The sequence below is a fragment of the Mobula hypostoma genome, chromosome 2 (assembly GCF_963921235.1).
Source record: "Mobula hypostoma chromosome 2, sMobHyp1.1, whole genome shotgun sequence".
NCBI classification, from domain to species: domain Eukaryota; kingdom Metazoa; phylum Chordata; class Chondrichthyes; order Myliobatiformes; family Myliobatidae; genus Mobula; species Mobula hypostoma.
The window spans coordinates 152,205,519-152,229,722 of record NC_086098.1 but is presented as its reverse complement, the minus strand read 5'-3'; the positions used below and the strand labels follow the sequence as shown (position 1 = coordinate 152,229,722).

General features: G+C 50.7%; 1 protein-coding gene across 1 annotated transcript in view; it reads left to right on the top strand.

Annotated features, from left to right (window-relative positions):
* The window catches only part of LOC134342576 (sialate:O-sulfotransferase 2-like), a 281,185-nt gene extending 276,907 nt beyond the window's left edge, over positions 1–4,278 (top strand). The window contains exon 8 of the mRNA XM_063040886.1: positions 1,960–4,278. Within this exon, the coding sequence (XP_062896956.1) occupies positions 1,960–2,312 (353 nt within the window). The 3' untranslated portion in view covers positions 2,313–4,278. The remainder of the gene's footprint in view (positions 1–1,959) is intronic.
* The last annotated feature ends 19,926 nt before the right edge of the window (positions 4,279–24,204 follow it).

Genomic DNA, 24,204 nt, shown 5'->3' with positions numbered 1-24,204 from the left:
AGCATGAAGTGGACCTACATTTCTTTTTGTTGTGTATCAATCAAGTGGATTTAGCCAAGTGTGTCCCCATATGTTTAGTAACCTGACAACTTGTCTCCGTATAAAGAACCAGAATCTACTCTGTGTGCATTAAGATTATTGCATGAGCTTCAAGTGGGAGACAAAAGGCTGTTTGTAAAAGTAGATACAAAGACCAAAGGCCAGCTGGGTGTGTGGAAGGTCAATAAGAAAGGAGTCAATGGAGATCTGAAAACGGAGGATTCATCAGATAATGCTGTGGGTGAGGAAGCCAAGAGGAGAGAGAGAGAGAGAGATCAGATTGTAAAGGAAGCAATAGAAGGATTAATAAGAGAATTTTCGAGTGAACTAAATCCACCTTCCCAAGATCAAGATGCACAAACCAGAAAGAAGAGCGGGGACTGAGAGACAAGCAAGGATCCAAGTAGACCCACAGAGAAAAGCTGAGAAAAAGGAGAAGAAAGGTGTCCAGAGCTGGCAGAACCACTTCCTGTAGTCCCAGAGTCAATTCCTACAACCACCACAGGGGAGGCCCCAGAAACTGGGATTGTTTCACAGCCACACGTCTCACCTGCCGAGCAGAGTGACCACCCCCCACCCCCCATCAGGAAAGATGTTATCCCACAAGAGTAAAAAAAAATCCTCCACAGCGATGAAAGCCTGAATGGGACAACTTAAAGTCGACTATGTCTGTATATAGTGCTTGCATTATATAGTGTACTGTGTATATGGTTGAGATGCATTCTCTGTTGAGTTGGAGTTCATAGATATGCAAGGAAGAGCGTTGTGTATTTAATATTGGTTGATTAAGCATTCTTGTTCATTTCAATAATTCGTTACAGGTTATTGTATATGTCCTGCTAATATGTGATATGTGAGTGCCTCGCTTAAAGTAAAAACACAAGCGAAGACTCGCACCTCTTGGCTCTCTTGTTCTCCTTTAAATCAACGTTTTGAAATTACAAAACAGAACAGGCTGCAGAAGACTACAAATATGCAGAAATACACTCCATGGTCATGTTATTAGATACAGGAGCTACCTAATTAACTGTACACTGAGTGTACGTCACGGATAATAAACCTGGTTCTGATTCTGATCCTGAATGGATCCATCCAGTGTTATGGAGATTCCCTCTGACTGTTAATCCAGTCTCAATTCCAGAATGTTCTCATTGTCCCATTCATTGATGACAGGTGTTGCAATTCAATATTAAACGTCAATATGTAGTGTTGGAGGATCAGTCCAAGTTTTTGACTGTTGACAACACCATGGCTTGTTCACACATGGCCTTGTTCTTAAATCGAAACTCTTCTCTCTTCTGGCTCTCCTCTTGCCCTTCTCTTTTCCTCACCTGCCCATCACCTACCTCTGGTGACCATCCTCCTTCCCTTTCTCCCATTGTCCACTCTCGTCTCCTATCAGATTCCTTCTTCTTCAGCCCTTTAACTCTTCCACCTATCACCTCCCAGCTTCTCACTTCTTCACTATTCCCCACCCACTGACCTTCACCTTCACCTGGTTTCACCTATCACTTGCCAGATTGTACTCCATCCCCGCCCCCCCACCTCCTTATTCTGGCCTCTTCCCAATCCTTTACCAGTCCTGTGAAACAACTCAGCCCAAAACATTGACTGCTTATTCCTCTGCATAAATGCTGATTGATCTGCCGAGATCCTTCAGCATTTTGTGTGTGTTACCTTTAGTTACTGACCCATTTTCTAAGAGTCACCTGACCTTCCTCAATGACCCTCACTCCTGCTGTACTCTTCAGCCTCCCCTGGAGAAGTTCCTTTCATCTTCAACTTCTTCCTTACACCCCTGCAATATCTCGGGTGACAATGATGAATGCTGCCTTCTCAAAACGTCACCTATTGAAAATGTGTTGGCATGAATTAAACCAAAGAGGTCTTTAATATTTAATGATTTCCTTTGTTCTACAGAATGGCCTGAGTTTGTGAAGAACTATGCACCTTGGTGGGCATCCCACACCCTCGACTGGTTAAAGTACGGCAAGGAAGTCCTTGTGGTCCACTATGAAGATCTAAAGCACGATCTGTTCAACCAACTGAAAAAGATGGTGTCCATCCTGGGCCTCAGTGTCTCCGATGACAGGCTGCTCTGTGTGGAGAGCCAAAAGGATGGGAACTTCAAACGCTCTGGCCTCAGAAAACTGGAATATGATCCCTACACTCCTGAGATGAGGAAAATGATTGATGCTTTTGTCAAGACTGTAGACGTGGCCCTCAAACTGAGAAACCTAACTGGTGTTCCTGAGGATTACGCCCCCAGATGATTTTGTTGGTAAATGCTTTTGGGACATAGCTGTGTTCTCTCTTTCCCCGGTCAGTATTCCTTCTCCCACAGTGGGTGGCTTCTTTTAATATTCAACAGCTATTAGCTTCCTAAGTACTTCCAGCATCTAGAAAGAAGTTCACCGGATATAAATAGCTGGGGTTGTCAGTAACTGTAGAGCCAGGAAGCAGCCTTTAGGAAGTGGAGTGTTGCCAGGATCAGTGACTGCCTGAAGTTCGCCACAATGTAGAAGGAAGTATTTGTATGATCCTTGAGCTTTGTGACCTGCAAGAGCCAGAGGTTGCCACCAAGTGGAGGGAGATATGTGTGGCCCGTGGGCTTTGTGACAAAGTAAAGAAGGAGTTTGCCACCATGTGAAAGGAGATATCAATGTGGCCCATGGGCTTTGTGACAAAGGGAAGCTGGAGTTTACCACAGTGTGGAAGGAGATATCAGTGTGACCCATGGACAGTGTGGAGGGAGATACCAGTGTAGCCCATGGGCTTTGTGACAAAGGGAAGCTGGAGTTTACCACCATGTGGAAGGAGGTATTTGTATGATTCTTGAACTTTGTGACCTGCAGGAGCCGGATATTACCACTAAGTGGAAGGAGATATCAGTGTGACCCATGGGCCTTGTGACATTCCGAAACTGGAGTTTGCCATGGTGTGGAAGGAGATATCAGTGTGACCCATGGGCTTTGTGACAAAGTAAAGAAGGAGTTTGCCGCCATGCGAAAGGAGATATCAGTGTGGTCCATGGGCTTTGTGACCTGCAGGAACTGGAGTTAGCCACAGTGTGGAAGGAGATACCAGTGTGACTTGTGGACCTTGTGACATTCAGGGACTGGAGTTTGCCACAGTGTGGAAGGAGATATCAGTGTTGTCCACGGGCTTTGTGACATGCAGGAGCTGGACTTAGACCTTTGCTACCGTTTTTAATGCTGTTCTTAGACTGTCAAATCTGGAGCGGAGTTGCAGAGAAAAGTAGAGACTGTGATTGGTTGGAATGAATATGGAGAGGAACCAGACAAGAGCTGACCTGCCTTTTACCGAGGAGGGAGTGGGAAGGGCAAGTTGGGAGAAAGCATGTACTTACTAATTTCAACCAACACAGCCATCTGGATTACACCACAACTGGCACACCACAAGTGGTTTATCAGGTGCAAACCTATCCGGCTTTGATTGAGAACACAGCCACTGTCTTGCTCTTCCACACCTTCCTCAAAATCTGAATTGATTTTGGGCTGTTGTTTAGAGTTCAGGCCTGGCAAATTCATTCACGAAGAACATCTGGGATGATCAACATACTTAATATGACAGGACACCACCGCCTGTTTCCTGCTCCTTTCAGAACACGATCAACCACTTCTCTCCTCCACTACCTGCCAAACTGTGGTGACTCATGTCAGAATGAAACCAGTGTATTTTATAAACATGGCAGCAGATCTTACCTCACTGATATGACGCAGAGCCTTTGTTGTGGAGGTTTGTTGAGTCATCTCCAATCCAATCTGCCAAGGGTGGGAAGAACGGGACTCTCTCTCTCTCTCTCAAGACATACTACCCCATGAGAGCACCAAGAGTGAACCAAAATATTGGGAAACAAAAAATAAATGTGATGAACTCATGCCTGTGATTAACTATATAACTATATGAGAGAGAGAGAGAGAGAGAGAGAGAGAGAGAGAGAGAGAGAGAGAGAGAGAGAGAAAGAGAGAGAGAATTTTGATATAATTGGGGTCAATGATTTTCATTGGGTAACTCAATAAAACACTCATTTCCATTCGACTTTCTTTGAGAAGCTACATGAGTGGATTAGGAAAGTAATTAGAGTAGAACTATACAAAACTGCAGATCAATTGAAAGGACACAATGGATGAAATGGACTCCTGCTGTGCTGTCATTGTTCTAGTTAAAATGCTCTAATCATTCATTTGAGATCCATTAATGAACAGTTTTGTGTTAAATTTACTGGGGTTTGCAGAATAAATAGCTTAGCACTGCTGAGCTGAGTATTGGATTTAGATTTCCAGCACCTGGTTTGATCTTCCACCTCTTCCTAAGCAGCAGGTAACTCAGAAACTGTTCAGTTTTGCACTGTCTGCCTGCTGATAGATGCTCTCTATGCTGAACTATGAGGAAACATACAGTTTGTTGTCACAGACACCAGGGTGCAATGAAGTTCCTGGCTCACGTGAAACTGACAGGGTGAACAGTTACACATGGTAATGACAATTTCAACAATATGTACACTGACAAACACGAAACGAGATGGTGCAAAGCATAGCAGTGCAAACTGAAATAATGTAGGAATATGGAAGGAAATTAACCTATTGGTCTGTTGTCTACACACCTACAGATATATTAAATAAAAGCACGCATGCGGGAGATGGCTTTTACTGGCGTATTCACATTGTAACGAGATTGAGAACAATGCATATATGTAGAGAACAGTGCATGTGCAGACAGCAGATCAAAAGGTAGTGCTAAGGGAGGGAGGTCAGTGAGGTCTGGTTTCAGGAGGTCTATGCAAAATCTCAGATTCCTGCTCAAGTATAGCGGTGCAAACTGAAATAATGTAGGAATATGGAAGGAAAGTGATGCACCCACTGGAAACCTACACACTCATGGGAAGATGTTTAATCTCCTTACAGACAGCAGAGGACTGGAACCTGGGTCGCTGGTGCTGTAATAACATTACACTTAACCGCTGCTCTAATGTACTCTCTCTAATCCCTTGTTTGGATCAGATGAAACAAGGGTATCGAGTACCATGGCACTCATTTCTGCTGGTTATTGTCCCCACTCATTTGGAAGGATCCCAAGACATGAAGGAGGGCAAGGGTTAATCCTCGCTGAAGGGACTGCAAGGTGGAAAGGAGTGGGGAGGAGCTGATGTGGCTGCTGATGCGATCGCGTGGCAGCTGGTGAAATGTTGGGTGCAGAGGTTCACGAGGTGAAAGGTGAAGACCAGGGAAACCGCTCGGTCTGATGGGAGGTGGGGTGAGAGTAGAAATGCAGAAACAGAGGAGATGTGAGAGTGGACTCCGTCAACCACCTCTCTCATCCAATAAATCCCCACCATCCGCACCCTCTCTAATCCAATGAATCCCCACCATCCCCACCCTCTCTCATGCAGTAAATCCCCATCCTCTCTCATCCAATAAATCCCCACGATCCCCACTCTCTCTCATCCAATAAATCCCCACTCTCGCTCATCCAATAAATACCCACCATCCCCACCCTCTCTCATCCAGTAAATCCCCACCCTCTCTCATCCAATAAATTCCCACCATCCACACCCTCTCTCATCCAGTAAATCCCCACCATCCCCACCCTCTCTCATCCAGCAAATCCCCACCCTCTCTCATCCAATAAATTCCCAATTCCACACCCTCTCTCATCCAGTAAATCCCCACCATCCCCACCCTCTCTCATCCAATAAATCCCCACCCACTCTCATCCAGTAAATCCCCGCCATCCGCACCCTCTCTCATCCAATAAATCCCCACCATCCCCACCCTCTCTCATCCAGTAAATCCCCACAATCCCCACCCTCTCTCATCCAATAAATCCCCTCCCTCTCTCATCCAGTAAATCCCCACCATCCCCACACTCTCTCATCCAATAAATCCCCACCAACCCCACCCTCTCTCATCCAGTAAATTCCCACCATCTCCACCCTCTCTCATCCAATAAATCCCCACCGTCTCTCATCCAATAAATCCCCACAATCCCCATCTTCTCTCATCCAGTAAATCCCCATCCTCTCTCATCCAATAAATCCCCACCATCCCCACCTTCTCTCATCCAGTAAATCCCCACCATCCCCACCCTCTCTCATCCAATAAATCCCAACCATCCCGACCCTCTCTCATCCAATAAATCCCCACCATCCCCACCCTCTCTCATCCAATAAATCCCCACCCACTCTCATCCAGTAAATCCCCGCCATCCGCACCCTCTCTCATCCAATAAATCCCCACCATCCCCACCCTCTCTCATCCAGTAAATCCCCACAATCCCCACCCTCTCTCATCCAATAAATCCCCTCCCTCTCTCATCCAGTAAATCCCCACCATCCCCACACTCTCTCATCCAATAAATCCCCACCAACCCCACCCTCTCTCATCCAGTAAATTCCCACCATCTCCACCCTCTCTCATCCAATAAATCCCCACCGTCTCTCATCCAATAAATCCCCACAATCCCCATCTTCTCTCATCCAGTAAATCCCCATCCTCTCTCATCCAATAAATCCCCACCATCCCGACCCTCTCTCATCCAATAAATCCCCACCACCCCCACCCTCTCTTATCCAATAAATCCCCACCATCCCCACACTCTCTCATCCAATAAATCCGCACCATCCCCACCCTCTCTCATCCAATAAATCCCCACCATCCCCATCTTCTCTCATCCAGTAATTCCCCACCCTCTCCCATCCAGTAAATCCCCACCATCCCCACCCCTTCTCATCCAGTAAATCGCCATCCTCTCTCATTCAGTAAATCCCCACCATCCACACCCTCTGTCATCCAATAAATCCGCACCATCCCCACCCTCTCTCATCCAATAAATCCCCACCATCCCCATCTTCTCTCATCCAGTAATTCCCCACCCTCTCCCATCCAGTAAATCCCCACCAACCCCACCCTCTCTCATCCAGTAAATTCCCACCATCTCCACCCTCTCTCATCCAATAAATCCCCACCGTCTCTCATCCAATAAATCCCCACAATCCCCATCTTCTCTCATCCAGTAAATCCCCATCCTCTCTCATCCAATAAATCCGCACCATCCCCACCCTCTCTCATCCAATAAATCCCCACCATCCCCATCTTCTCTCATCCAGTAATTCCCCACCCTCTCCCATCCAGTAAATCCCCACCATCCCCACCCTCTCTCAACCAGTAAATCCCCACCATCCCCACCCTCTCTCATCCAATAAATCCCCACCATCCGCACCCTCTCTCATCCAGTAAATCCCCACCATCCCCACCCTCTCTCATCCAGTAAATCCCCACCCTCTCTCATCCAATAAATCCCCACCATCCCCACCCTCTCTCATCCAATAAATCCCCACCATCCCCACCCTCTCTCATCCAGTAAATTCCCACCATCCCCACCCTCTCTCATCCAATAAATCCCCACCATCCCCAACTTCTCTCATCCAGTAATTCCCCACCCTCTCTCATCCAGTAAATCCCCACCATCCCCACCCTCTCTCAACCAGTAAATCCCCACCATCCCCACCCTCTCTCATCCAATAAATCCCCACCATCCGCACCCTCTCTCATCCAGTAAATCCCCACCATCCCCACCCTCTCTCATCCAGTAAATCCCCACCCTCTCTCATCCAATAAATCCCCACCATCCCCACCCTCTCTCATCCAATAAATCCCCACCATCCCCACCCTCTCTCATCCAGTAAATCCCCACCATCCCCACCCTCTCTCATCCAATAAATCCCCACCATCCCCACCCTCTCTCATCCAGTAAATCCCCACCATCCCCACCCTCTCTCATCCAGTAAATCCCCACCCTCTCTCATCCAATAAATCCCCACCATCCCCACCCTCTCTCATCCAATAAATCCCCACCATCCCCACCCTCTCTCATCCAGTAAATCCCCACCCTCTCTCATCCAATAAATCCCCACCATCCCCACCCTCTCTCATCCAGTAAATCCCCACCATCCCCACCCTCTCTCATCAAATAAATCCCCACCATCCCCACGCTCTCTCATCCAATAAATCCCCACCATCCCCACCCTCTCTCATCCAGTAAATCCCCATCCTCTCTCATCCAATAAATCCCCACGATCCCCACTCTCTCTCATCCAATAAATCCCCACTCTCGCTCATCCAATAAATACCCACCATCCCCACCCTCTCTCATCCAGTAAATCCCCACCCTCTCTCATCCAATAAATTCCCACCATCCACACCCTCTCTCATCCAGTAAATCCCCACCATCCCCACCCTCTCTCATCCAATAAATCCCCACCATCCCCACCCTCTCTCATCCAATAAATTCCCACCATCCACACCCTCTCTCATCCAGTAAATCCCCACCATCCCCACCCTCTCTCATCCAGTAAATCCCCATCCCCACCCTCTCTCATCCAGTAAATCCCCACCATCCCCACCCTCTCTCATCCAGTAAATCCCCACCATCCCCACCCTCTCTCATCCAATAAATCCCCACCCACTCTCATCCAGTAAATCCCCACCATCCCCACCCTCTCTCATCCAATAAATCCCCACCATCCCCACCCTCTCTCATCCAGTAAATCCCCACCATCCCCACCCTCTCTCATCCAATAAATCCCCTCCCTCTCTCATCCAGTAAATCCCCACCATCCCCACCCTCTCTCATCCAATAAATCCCCACCATCCCCACCCTCTCTCATCCAGTAAATCCCCACCATCCCCACCCTCTCTCATCCAATAAATCCCCACCCTCTCTCATCCAGTAAATCCCCACCATCCCCACCCTCTCTCATCCAGTAAATCCCCATCCTCTCTCATCCAATAAATCCCCACCATCCCCACCCTCTCTCATCCAGTAAATCCCCACCATCCCCACCCTCTCTCATCCAATAAATCCCCACCATCCCCACCCTCTCTCATCCAGTAAATCCCCACCATCCCCACCCTCTCTCATCCAATAAATCCCCACCCACTCTCATCCAGTAAATCCCCACCATCCCCACCCTCTCTCATCCAGTAAATCCCCACCATCCCCACCCTCTCTCATCCAATAAATCCCCACCCTCTCTCATCCAGTAAATCCCCACCATCCCCACCCTCTCTCATCCAATAAATCCCCACCATCCCCACCCTCTCTCATCCAGTAAATCCCCACCATCCCCACCCTCTCTCATCCAATAAATCCCCACCCTCTCTCATCCAATAAATCCCCACCATCCCCACCCTCTCTCATCCAGTAAATCCCCACCATCCCCACCCTCTCTCATCCAATAAATCCCCACCATCCCCACCCTCTCTCATCCAGTAAATCCCCACCATCCCCACCCTCTCTCATCCAATAAATCCCCACCATCCCCACCCTCTCTCATCCAATAAATCCCCACCATCCCCACCCTCTCTCATCCAATAAATCCCCACCATCCCCACCCTCTCTCATCCAATAAATCCCCACCATCCGCACCCTCTCTCATCCAGTAAATCCCCACCATCCCCACCCTCTCTCATCCAGTAAATCCCCACCATCCCCACCCTCTCTCATCCAATAAATCCCCACCCTCTCTCATCCAGTAAATCCCCACCATCCCCACCCTCTCTCATCCAGTAAATCCCCACCCTCTCTCATCCAGTAAATCCCCACCATCCCCACCCTCTCTCATCCAGTAAATCCCCACCATCCGCACCCTCTCTCATCCAATAAATCCCCACCATCCCCACCCTCTCTCATCCAATAAATCCCCACCCTCTCTCATCCAGTAAATCCCCACCATCCCCACCCTCTCTCATCCAATAAATCCCCACCCTCTCTCATCCAGTAAATCCCCACCATCCCCACCCTCTCTCATCCAATAAATCCCCACCATCCCCACCCTCTCTCATCCAATAAATCCCCACCATCCCCACCCTCTCTCATCCAGTAAATCCCCACCATCCCCATCCTCTCTCATCCAATAAATCCCCTCCATCTCTCATTCAATAAATCCCCACCATCCCCACCTTCTCTCCTCCATAAATCCCCACCCTCTCTCATCCAATAAATCCCCACCATCCCAACCTTCTCTCATCCAGTAAATCCCCATTATCTCTCATCCAATAAATCCCCACCATCCCCACCCTCTCTCATCCAGTAAATTCCCACCATCCCCACCCTCTCTCATCCAATAAATCCCCACCATCCCCACCCTCTCTCATCCAGTAAATCCCCACCATCCCCACCCTCTCTCATCCAATAAATCCCCACCATCCCCATCTTCTCTCATCCAGTAATTCCCCACCCTCTCTCATCCAGTAAATCCCCACCATCCCCACCCTCTCTCAACCAGTAAATCCCCACCATCCCCACCCTCTCTCATCCAGTAAATCCCCACCATCCCCACCCTCTCTCATCCAGTAAATCCCCACCCTCTCTCATCCAATAAATCCCCACCATCCCCACCCTCTCTCATCCAGTAAATCCCCACCATCCCCACCCTCTCTCATCCAATAAATCCCCACCATCCCCATCTTCTCTCATCCAGTAATTCCCCACCCTCTCTCATCCAGTAAATCCCCACCATCCCCACCCTCTCTCAACCAGTAAATCCCCACCATCCCCACCCTCTCTCATCCAATAAATCCCCACCATCCGCACCCTCTCTCATCCAGTAAATCCCCACCATCCCCACCCTCTCTCATCCAGTAAATCCCCACCCTCTCTCATCCAATAAATCCCCACCATCCCCACCCTCTCTCATCCAATAAATCCCCACCATCCCCACCCTCTCTCATCCAGTAAATCCCCACCATCCCCACCCTCTCTCATCCAATAAATCCCCACCATCCCCACCCTCTCTCATCCAGTAAATCCCCACCCTCTCTCATCCAGTAAATCCCCACCATCCCCACCCTCTCTCATCCAGTAAATCCCCACCATCCCCACCCTCTCTCATCCAATAAATCCCCACCATCCGCACCCTCTCTCATCCAGTAAATCCCCACCCTCTCTCATCCAATAAATCCACACCATCCCCACCCTCTCTCATCCAATAAATCCCCACCATCCCCACCCTCTCTCATCCAGTAAATCCCCACCATCCCCACCCTCTCTCATCCAATAAATCCCCACCATCCCCACCCTCTCTCATCCAGTAAATCCCCACCATCCCCACCCTCTCTCATCCAGTAAATCCCCACCCTCTCTCATCCAATAAATCCCCACCATCCCCACCCTCTCTCATCCAATAAATCCCCACCATCCCCAGCCTCTCTCATCCAGTAAATCCCCACCATCCGCACCCTCTCTCATCCAATAAATCCCCACCATCCGCACCCTCTCTCATCCAGTAAGTCCCCACCATCCCCACCCTCTCTCATCCAATAAATCCCCACCCTCTCTCATCCAATAAATCCCCACCATCCGCACCCTCTCTCATCCAGTAAGTCCCCACCATCCCCACCCTCTCTCATCAAATAAATCCCCACCATCCCCACCCTCTCTCATCCAATAAATCCCCACCATCCCCACCCTCTCTCATCCAGTAAATCCCCACTATCCCCACCTTCTCTTATCCAGTAAATCCCCATCCTCTCTCATCCAATAAATCCCCACCATCCCCACCCTCTCTCATCCAATAAATCCCCACCATCCGCACCCTCTCTCATCCAGTAAATCCCCACCATCCCCACCCTCTCTCATCCAGTAAATACCCACCATCCCCACCCACTCTCATCTAATAAATCCCCACCTTCTCTCATCCAGCAAATCCCCACCATCCGCACCCTCTCTCATCCAATAAATCCCCACCATCCCCCCCTTCTCATCCAATAAATCCCCACCATCCCCACCCTCTCTCATCCAGTAAATCCCCACCCTCTCTCATCCAGTAAATCCCCACCATCCCCACCCTCTCTCATCCAATAAATCCCCACCATCCCCACCATCTCTCATCCAATAAATCCCGACCATCCGCACCCTCTCTCATCCAGTAAATCCCCACCATCCGCACCCTCTCTCATCCAGCAAATCCCCACCATCCCCACCCTCTCTCATCCAATAAATCCCCACCCTCTCTCATCCAGTAAATCTCCACCATTCGCACCCTCTCTCATCCAGTAAATCCCCACCCTCTCTCATCCAGTAAATCCCCACAATCCCCACCCTCTCTCATCCAGTAAATCCCCACCATCCGCACCCTCTCTCATCCAATAAATCCCCACCATCCCCACCCTCTCTCATCCAATAAATCCCCACCCTCTTTCATCCAGTAAATCCCACCAATCCCCACCCTCTCTCATCCAATAAATCCCCACCCTCTCTCATCCAGTAAATCCCCACCATCCCCACCCTCTCTCATCCAATATATCCCCACCATCCCCACCATCTCTCATCTAATAAATCCCCACCATCCGCACCCTCTCTCATCCAGTAAATCCCCACCATCCCCATCCTCTCTCATCCAATAAATCCCCTCCGTCTCTCATTCAATAAATCCCCACCATCCCCACCTTCTCTCCTCCATAAATCCCCACCCTCTCTCATCCAATAAATCCCCACCATCCCTACCTTCTCTCATCCAGTAAATCCCCATCATCTCTCATCCAATAAATCCCCACCATCCCCACCCTCTCTCATCCAGTAAATTCCCACCATCCCCACCCTCTCTCATCCAATAAATCCCCACCAACCCCACCCTCTCTCATACAGTAAATTCCCACCATCCCCACCCTCTCTCATCCAATAAATCCCCACCATCCCCATCTTCTCTCATCCAGTAAATCCCCACCCTCTCTCATCCAGTAAATCCCCACCATCCCCACCCTCTCTCATCCAGTAAATCCCCACCATCCCCACCCTCTCTCATCCAGTAAATCCCCACCATCCCCACCCTCTCTCATCCAGTAAATCCCCACCCTCTCTCATCCAATAAATCCCCACCATCCCCACCCTCTCTCATCCAATAAATCCCCACCAACCCCACCCTCTCTCATCCAGTAAATTCCCACCATCCCCACCCTCTCTCATCCAATAAATCCCCACCATCCCCATCTTCTCTGATCCAGTAATTCCCCACCCTCTCTCATCCAGTAAATCCCCACCATCCCCACCCTCTCTCAACCAGTAAATCCCCACCATCCCCACCCTCTCTCATCCAATAAATCCCCACCATCCGCACCCTCTCTCATCCAGTAAATCTCCACCATCCCCACCCTCTCTCATCCAGTAAATCCCCACCCTCTCTCATCCAATAAATCCCCACCATCCCCACCCTCTCTCATCCAGTAAATCCCCACCATCCCCAGCCTCTCTCATCCAGTAAATCCCCACCATCCCCACCCTCTCTCATCCAATAAATCCCCACCATCCGCACCCTCTCTCATCCAGTAAATCCCCACCATCCCCACCCTCTCTCATCCAGTAAATCCCCACCCTCTCTCATCCAATAAATCCCCACCATCCCCACCCTCTCTCATCCAATAAATCCCCACCATCCCCACCCTCTCTCATCCAGTAAATCCCCACCATCCCCACCCTCTCTCATCCAATAAATCCCCACCCTCTCTCATCCAATAAATCCCCACCATCCGCACCCTCTCTCATCCAGTAAGTCCCCACCATCCCCACCCTCTCTCATCAAATAAATCCCCACCATCCCCACCCTCTCTCATCCAATAAATCCCCACCATCCACACCCTCTCTCATCCAGTAAATCCCCACTATCCCCACCTTCTCTTATCCAGTAAATCCCAATCCTCTCTCATCCAATAAATCCCCACCATCCCCACCCTCTCTCATCCAATAAATCCCCACCATCCGCACCCTCTCTCATCCAGTAAATCCCCACCATCCCCACCCTCTTCTCATCAAGTAAATACCCACCATCCCCACCCACTCTCATCTAATAAATCCCCACCTTCTCTCATCCAGCAAATCCCCACCATCCGCACCCTCTCTCATCCAATAAATCCCCACCATCCCCCCCTTCTCATCCAATAAATCCCCACCATCCCCACCCTCTCTCATCCAGTAAATCCCCACCCTCTCTCATCCAGTAAATCCCCACCATCCCCACCCTCTCTTATCCAATAAATCCCCACCATCCCCACCCCTCATCCAATAAATCCCGACCATCTGCACTCTCTCTCATCCAGTAAATCCCCACTATCCCCACCTTCTCTTATCCAGTAAATCCCCATCCTCTCTCATCCAATAAATCCCGACCATCCCCACCCTCTCTCATCCAATAAATCCCCACCATCCGCACCCTCTCTCATCCAGTAAATCCCCACCATCCCCACCCTCTTCTCATCTAGTAAATACCCACCATCCCCACCCACTCTCATCTAATAAATCCCCACCTTCTCTCATCCAGCAAATCCCCACCATCCGCACCCTCTCTCATCCAATAAATCCCCACCATCCCCCCTTCTCATCCAATAAATCCCCACCATCCCCACCCTCTCTCATCCAATAAATCCCCACCATCCCCACCATCTCTCATCCAAAAAATCCCCACCATCCGCACCCTCTCTCATCCAGTAAATCCCCACCATCCCCACCCTCTCTCATCCAATAAATCCCCACCCTCTCTCATCCAATAAATCCCCACCATCCCCACCTACTCTCATCCAGTAAATCCCCACCCTCTCTCATCCAATAAATCCCCACCATCCCCACCCTCTCTCATCCAGTAAATCCCCACCATCCCCACCCTCTCTCATCCAGTAAATCCCCACCATCCCCACCCTCTCTCATCCAATAAATCCCCACCATCCCCACCCTCTCTCATCCAGTAAATCCCCACCCTCTCTCATCCAATAAATCCCCACCATCCCCACCCTCTCTCATCCAATAAATCCCCACCATCCCCACCCTCTCTCATCCAGTAAATCCCCACCATCCCCACCCTCTCTCATCCAATAAATCCCCACCATCCCCATATTCTCTCATCCAGTAATTCCCCACCCTCTCTCATCCAGTAAATCCCCACCATCCGCACCCTCTCTCATCCAGTAAATCCCCACCATCCCCACCCTCTCTCATCCAATAAATCCCCACCATCCCCACCATCTCTCATCCAAAAAATCCCGACCATCCGCACCCTCTCTCATCCAGTAAATCCCCACCATCCCCGTCCTCTCTCATCCAATAAATCCCCTCCCTCTCTAATTCAATAAATCCCCACCATCCCCACCTACTCTCATCCAGTAAATCCCCACCCTCTCTCATCCAATAAATCCCCACCATCCCCATCCTCTCTCATACAGTAATTCCCCACCAACCCCACCCTCTCTCATCCAGTAAATCCCCACCATCCCCACCCTCTCTCATGCAATAAATCCCCACCATCCCCACCCTCTCTCATCCAGTAAATCCCCACCCTCTCTCATCCAATAAATCCCCACCATCCCCACCCTCTCTCATCCAATAAATCCCCACCAACGCCACTCTCTCTCATCCAGTAAATTCCCACCATCCCCACCCTCTCTCATCCAATAAATCCCGACCATCCCCATCTTCTCTCATCCAGTAATTCCCCACCCTCTCTCATCCAGTAAATCACCACCATCCCCACCCTCTCTCAACCAGTAAATCCCCACCATCCCCACCCTCTCTCATCCAATAAATCCCCACCATCCGCACCCTCTCTCATCCAGTAAATCCCCACCATCCCCACCCTCTCTCATCCAGTAAATCCCCACCCTCTCTCATCCAATAAATCCCCACCATCCCCACCCTCTCTCATCCAATAAATCCCCACCATCCCCAGCCTCTCTCATCCAGTAAATCCCCACCATCCCCACCCTCTCTCATCCAATAAATCCCCACCATCCGCACCCTCTCTCATCCAGTAAATCCCCACCATCCCCACCCTCTCTCATCCAGTAAATCCCCACCCTCTCTCATCCAATAAATCCCCACCATCCCCAGCCTCTGTCATCCAGTAAATCTCCACCATCCGCACCCTCTCTCATCCAATAAATCCCCACCATCCGCACCCTCTCTCATCCAGTAAGTCCCCACCATCCCCACCCTCTCTCATCCAATAAATCCCCACCCTCTCTCATCCAATAAATCCCCACCATCCGCACCCTCTCTCATCCAGTAAGTCCCCACCATCCCCACCCTCTCTCATCAAATAAATCCCCACCATCCCCACCCTCTCTCATCCAATAAATCCCCACCATCCACACCCTCTCTCATCCAGTAAATCCCCACTATCCCCACCTTCTCTTATCCAGTAAATCCCCATCCTCTCTCATCCAATAAATCCCCACTATCCCCACCCTCTCTCATCCAATAAATCCCCACCATCCGCACCCTCTCTCATCCAGTAAATCCCCACCATCCCCACCCTCTTCTCATCTAGTAAATACCCACCATCCCCACCCACTCTCATCTAATAAATCCCCACCTTCTCTCATCCAGCAAATCCCCACCATCCGCACCCTCTCTCATCCAATAAATCCCCACCATCCCCCCCTTCTCATCCAATAAATCCCCACCATCCCCACCCTCTCTCATCCAGTAAATCCCCACCCTCTCTCATCCAGTAAATCCCCACCATCCCCACCCTCTCTTATCCAATAAATCCCCACCATCCCCACCATCTCTCATCCAATAAATCCCGACCATCCGCACCCTCTCTCATCCAGTAAATCCCCACCATCCGCACCCTCTCTCATCCAGCAAATCCCCACCATCCCCACCCTCTTCTCATCTAGTAAATACCCCCCATCCCCACCCACTCTCATCTAATAAATCCCCACCTTCTCTCATCCAGCAAATCCCCACCATCCGCACCCTCTCTCATCCAATAAATCCCCACCACCCCCCTTCTCATCCAATAAATCCCCACCATCCCCACCCTCTCTCATCCAGTAAATCCCCACCATCCCCACCCTCTCTCATCCAGTAAATCCCCACCATCCGCACCCTCTGTCATCCAATAAATCCCCACCATCTCCACCCTCTCTCATCCAGTAAATCCCCACCATCCCCACCCTCTCTCATCCAGTAAATCCCCACCATCCCCACCCTCTCTCATCCAGTAAATCCCCATCCTCTCTCATCCAGTAAATCCCCACCATACCCACCCTCTCTCATCCAGTAAATCCCCATCCTCTCTCTTCCAATAAATCCCCACCATCCCCACCTTCTCTCATCCAGTAAATCCCCACCATCCCCACCCTCCCTCATCCAATAAATCCCCACCATCCCCACCCTCTCTCATCCAGTAAATCCCCACCATCCCCACCCTCTCTCATTCAATAAATCCCCACCATCCGCACCCTCTCTCATACAGTAAATCCCCACCAGCCCCACTCTCTCTCATCCAATAAATCCCCACCCTCTCATCCAGTACATCCCCACCATCCCCACCCTCTCTCTTCCAGTAAATCCCCATCCTCTCTTATTCAGTAAATCCCCACCATCCGCACCCTCTGTCATCCAATAAATCCGCACCATCGCCACCCTCTCTCATCCAGTAAATCCCCACCATCCCCACCCTCTCTCATCCAGTAAATCCCCACCCTCTCTCATCCAGTAAATTCCCACCATCCCCACCTTCTCTCATCCAATAAATCCCCACCATCCCCACCCTCTCTCATCCAGTAAATCCCCACCATCCCCACCCTCTCTCATCCAGTAAATCCCCACCCTCTCTCATCCAGTAAATTCCCACCATCCCCACCTTCTCTCATCCAATAAATCCCCACCATCCCCACCCTCTCTCATCCAATAAATCCCCACCATGTCCACCCTCTCTCATCCAGTAAATCCCCATCCTCTCTCATCCAATAAATCTCCACCATCCCCACCCTCTCTCATCCAATAAATCCCCACCATCCGCACCCTCTCTCATCCAGTAAATCACTACCATCCCCACCCTCTCTCATCAAATAAATCCCCACCATCCCCACCCTCTCTCATCCAATAAATCCCCACCATCCGCACCCTCTCTCATCCAGTAAATCCCCACCATCCCCACCCTCTTCTCATCTAGTAAATACCCACCATCCCCACCCACTCTCATCTAATAAATCCCCACCTTCTCTCATCCAGCAAATCCCCACCATCCGCACCCTCTCTCATCCAATAAATCCCCACCATCCCCCCCTTCTCATCCAATAAATCCCCACCATCCCCACCCTCTCTCATCCAGTAAATCCCCACCCTCTCTCATCCAGTAAATCCCCACCATCCCCACCCTCTCTTATCCAATAAATCCCCACCATCCCCACCATCTCTCATCCAATAAATCCCGACCATCCGCACCCTCTCTCATCCAGTAAATCCCCACCATCCGCACCCTCTCTCATCCAGCAAATCCCCACCATCCCCACCCTCTTCTCATCTAGTAAATACCCCCCATCCCCACCCACTCTCATCTAATAAATCCCCACCTTCTCTCATCCAGCAAATCCCCACCATCCGCACCCTCTCTCATCCAATAAATACCCACCACCCCCCCTCTCATCCAATAAATCCCCACCATCCCCACCCTCTCTCATCCAGTAAATCCCTACCATCCCCACCCTCTCTCATCCAGTAAATCCCCACCATCCGCACCCTCTGTCATCCAATAAATCCCCACCATCCCCCCACTCTCATCCAATAAATCCCCACCATCCCCACCCTCTCTCATCCAGTAAATCCCCACCCTCTCTGATCCAGTAAATCCCCACCATCCCCACCATCTCTTATCCAATAAATCCCCACCATCCCCACCATCTCTCATCCAAAAAATCCCGACCATCCGCACCCTCTCTCATCCAGTAAATCCCCACCATCCCCGTCCTCTCTCATCCAATAAATCCCCTCCCTCTCTAATTCAATAAATCCCCACCATCCCCACCTACTCTCATCCAGTAAATCCCCACCCTCTCTCATCCAATAAATCCGCACCATCCCCATCCTCTCTCATACAGTAATTCCCCACCAACCCCACCCTCTCTCATCCAGTAAATCCCCACCATCCCCACCCTCTCTCATGCAATAAATCCCCACCATCCCCACCCTCTCTCATCCAGTAAATCCCCATCCTCTCTCATCCAGTAAATCCCCACCATACCCACCCTCTCTCATCCAGTAAATCCCCATCCTCTCTCTTCCAATAAATCCCCACCATCCCCACCTTCTCTCATCCAGTAAATCCCCACCATCCCCACCCTCCCTCATCCAATAAATCCCCACCATCCCCACCCTCTCTCATCCAGTAAATCCCCACCATCCCCACCCTCTCTCATTCAATAAATCCCCACCATCCGCACCCTCTCTCATACAGTAAATCCCCACCAGCCCCACTCTCTCTCATCCAATAAATCCCCACCCTCTCATCCAGTACATCCCCACCATCCCCACCGTCTCTCTTCCAGTAAATCCCCACCCTCTCTCATCCAGTAAATCCCCACCATCCCCACCTTCTCTCATCCAATAAATCCCCACCATCCCCACCCTCTCTCATCCAATAAATCCCCACCATGTCCACCCTCTCTCATCCAGTAAATCCCCATCCTCTCTCATCCAATAAATCTCCACCATCCCCACCCTCTCTCATCCAATAAATCCCCACCATCCGCACCCTCTCTCATCCAGTAAATCACTACCATCCCCACCCTCTCTCATCCAGTAAATCCCCACCATCCGCACACTCTCTCATCCAGCAAATCCCCACCATCCCCACCCTCTTCTCATCTGGTAAATACCCACCATCCCCACCCACTCTCATCTAATAAATCCCCACCTTCTCTCATCCAGCAAATCCCCACCATCCGCACCCTCTCTCATCCAATAAATCCCCACCATCCCCCCCTTCTCATCCAATAAATCCCCACCATCCCCACCCTCTCTCATCCAGTAAATCCCCACCCTCTCTCATCCAGTAAATCCCCACCATCCCCACCATCTCTCATCCAATAAATCCCCACCATCCCCACCCTCTCTCATCCAATAAATCCCCACCATCCGCACCCTCTCTCATCCAGTAAATCCCCACCATCCCCGTCCTCTCTCATCCAATAAATCCCCTCCCTCTCTAATTCAATACATCCCCACCATCCCCACCTTCTCTCATCCAGTAAATCCCCACCCTCTCTCATCCAATAAATCCCCAGTATCCCCATCCTCTCTCATCCAGTAATTCCCCACCAACTCCACCCTCTCTCATCCAGTAAATCCCCACCATCCCCACCCTCTCTCATCCAATAAATCCCCACCATCCCCACCCTCTCTCATCCAGTAAATTCCCACCATCCCCACCCTCTCTCATCCAATAAATCCCCACCATCCCCACCCTCTCTCATCCACTAAATCCCCAGCATCCCCACCCTCTCTCATCCAGTAAATCACTACCATCCCCACCCTCTCTCATCCAGTAAATCCCCACCATCCACACCCTCTCTCATCCAGCAAATCCCCACCATCCCCACCCTCTTCTCATCTGGTAAATACCCACCATCCCCACCCACTCTCATCTAATAAATCCCCACCTTCTCTCATCCAGCAAATCCCCACCATCCGCACCCTCTCTCATCCAATAAATCCCCACCATCCGCACCCTCTCTCATCCAGTAAATCCCCACCATCCCCACCCTCTCTCATCCAGTAAATCCCCACCCTCTCTCATCCAATAAATCCCCACCATCCCCACCCTCTCTCATCCAATAAATCCCCACCATCCCCAGCCTCTCTCATCCAGTAAATCCCCACCATCCGCACCCTCTCTCATCCAATAAATCCCCACCATCCGCACCCTCTCTCATCCAGTAAATCCCCACCATCCCCACCCTCTCTCATCCAATAAATCCCCACCCTCTCTCATCCAATAAATCCCCACCATCCGCACCCTCTCTCATCCAGTAAATCCCCACCATCCCCACCCTCTCTCATCCAATAAATCCCCACCATCCCCACCACTCTCTCATCCAATAAATCCCCACCATCCACACCCTCTCTCATCCAGTAAATCCCCACCATCCCCACCCTCTCTCATCCAGTAAATCCCCATCCTCTCTCATCCAATAAATCCCCACCATCCCCACCCTCTCTCATCCAATAAATCCCCACCATCCGCACCCTCTCTCATCCAGTAAATCCCCACCATCCCCACCCTCTCTCATCCAATAAATCCCCACCATCCCCACCCACTCTCATCCAATAAATCCCAACCTTCTCTCATCCAGCAAATCCCCACCATCCGCACCCTCTCTCATCCAATAAATCCCCACCATCCCCCCCTTCTCATCCAATAAATCCCCACCATCCCCACCCTCTCTCATCCAGTAAATCCCCACCATCCCCACCCTCTCTCATCCAATAAATCCCCACCATCCCCACCATCTCTCATCCAATAAATCCCCACCATCCCCACCCTCTCTCATCCAGTAAATCCCCACCATCCGCACCCTCTCTCATCCAGCAAATCCCCACCATCCCCACCCTCTCTCATCCAATAAATCCCCACCCTCTCTCATCCAGTAAATCCCCACCATCCGCACCCTCTCTCATCCAGTAAATCCCCACCCTCTCTCATCCAGTAAATCCCCACCATCCCCACCCTCTCTCATCCAGTAAATCCCCACCATCCGCACCCTCTCTCATCCAATAAATCCCCACCATCCCCACCCTCTCTCATCCAATAAATCCCCACCCTCTCTCATCCAGTAAATCCCCACCATCCCCACCCTCTCTCATCCAATAAATCCCCACCCTCTCTCATCCAGTAAATCCCCACCATCCCCACCCTCTCTCATCCAGTAAATCCCCACCATCCCCACCCTCTCTCATCCAGTAAATCCCCACCATCCGCACCCTCTCTCATCCAATAAATCCCCACCATCCCCACCCTCTCTCATCCAATAAATCCCCACCATCCCCACCCTCACTCATCCAGTAAATCCCACCATCCCCACCCTCTCTCATCCAATAAATCCCCACCCTCTCTCATCCAGTAAATCCCCACCATCCCCACCCTCTCTCATCCAATAAATCCCCACCATCCCCACCATCTCTCATCTAATAAATCCCCACCATCCGCACCCTCTCTCATCCAGTAAATCCCCAACATCCCCATCCTCTCTCATCCAATAAATCCCCTCCGTCTCTCATTCAATAAATCCCCACCATCCCTACCTTCTCTCATCCAGTAAATCCCCATCATCTCTCATCCAATAAATCCCCACCATCCCCACCCTCTCTCATCCAGTAAATTCCCACCATCCCCACCCTCTCTCATCCAATAAATCCCCACCATCCCCACCCTCTCTCATCCAGTAAATCCCCACCATCCCCACCCTCTCTCATCCAATAAATCCCCACCATCCCCATCTTCTCTCATCCAGTAAATCCCCACCCTCTCTCATCCAGTAAATCCCCACCATCCCCACCCTCTCTCAACCAGTAAATCCCCACCATCCCCACCCTCTCTCATCCAGTAAATCCCCACCATCCCCACCCTCTCTCATCCAGTAAATCCCCACCCTCTCTCATCCAATAAATCCCCACCATCCCCACCCTCTCTCATCCAATAAATCCCCACCAACCCCACCCTCTCTCATCCAGTAAATCCCCACCATCCCCACCCTCTCTCATCCAATAAATCCCCACCATCCCCATCTTCTCTCATCCAGTAATTCCCCACCCTCTCTCATCCAGTAAATCCCCACCATCCCCACCCTCTCTCAACCAGTAAATCCCCACCATCCCCACCCTCTCTCATCCAATAAATCCCCACCATCCGCACCCTCTCTCATCCAGTAAATCCCCACCATCCCCACCCTCTCTCATCCAGTAAATCCCCACCCTCTCTCATCCAATAAATCCCCACCATCCCCACCCTCTCTCATCCAATAAATCCCCACCATCCCCAGCCTCTCTCATCCAGTAAATCCCCACCATCCCCACCCTCTCTCATCCAATAAATCCCCACCATCCGCACCCTCTCTCATCCAGTAAATCCCCACCATCACCACCCTCTCTCATCCAGTAAATCCCCACCCTCTCTCATCCAATAAATCCCCACCATCCCCACCCTCTCTCATCCAGTAAATCCCCACCATCCGCACCCTCTCTCATCCAATAAATCCCCACCATCCGCACCCTCTCTCATCCAGTAAGTCCCCACCATCCCCACCCTCTCTCATCCAATAAATCCCCACCCTCTCTCATCCAATAAATCCCCACCATCCGCACCCTCTCTCATCCAGTAAGTCCCCACCATCCACACCCCCTCTCATCAAATAAATCCCCACCATCCCCACGCTCTCTCATCCAATAAATCCCCACCATCCACACCCTCTCTCATCCAGTAAATCCCCACTATCCCCACCTTCTCTTATCCAGTAAATCCCAATCCTCTCTCATCCAATAAATCCCCACCATCCCCACCCTCTCTCATCCATTAAATCCCCACCATCCGCACCCTCTCTCATCCAGTAAATCCCCACCATCCCCACCCTCTTCTCATCTAGTAAATACCCACCATCCCCACCCACTCTCATCTAATAAATCCCCACCTTCTCTCATCCAGCAAATCCCCACCATCCGCACCCTCTCTCATCCAATAAATCACCACCATCCCCCCCTTCTCAGCCAATAAATCCCCACCATCCCCACCCGCTCTCATCCAGTAAATCCCCACCCTCTCTCATCCAGTAAATCCCCACCATCCCCACCCTCTCTTATCCAATAAATCCCCACCATCCCCACCATCTCTCATCCAATAAATCCCGACCATCCGCACCCTCTCTCATCCAGTAAATCCCCACTATCCCCACCTTCTCTTATCCAGTAAATCCCCATCCTCTCTCATCCAATAAATCCCGACCATCCCCACCCTCTCTCATCCAATAAATCCCCACCATCCGCACCCTCTCTCATCCAGTAAATCCCCACCATCCCCACCCTCTCTCATCCAATAAATACCCACCATCCCCACCCACTCTCATCTAATAAATCCCCACCTTCTCTCATCCAGCAAATCCCCACCATCCGCACCCTCTCTCATCCAATAAATCCCCACCATCCCCCCCCTCTCATCCAATAAATCCCCACCATCCCCACCCTCTCTCATCCAGTAAATCCCCACCATCCCCACCCTCTCTTATCCAATAAATCCCCACCATCCCCACCATCTCTCATCCAATAAATCCCGACCATCCGCACCCTCTCTCATCCAGTAAATCCCCACCATCCGCACCC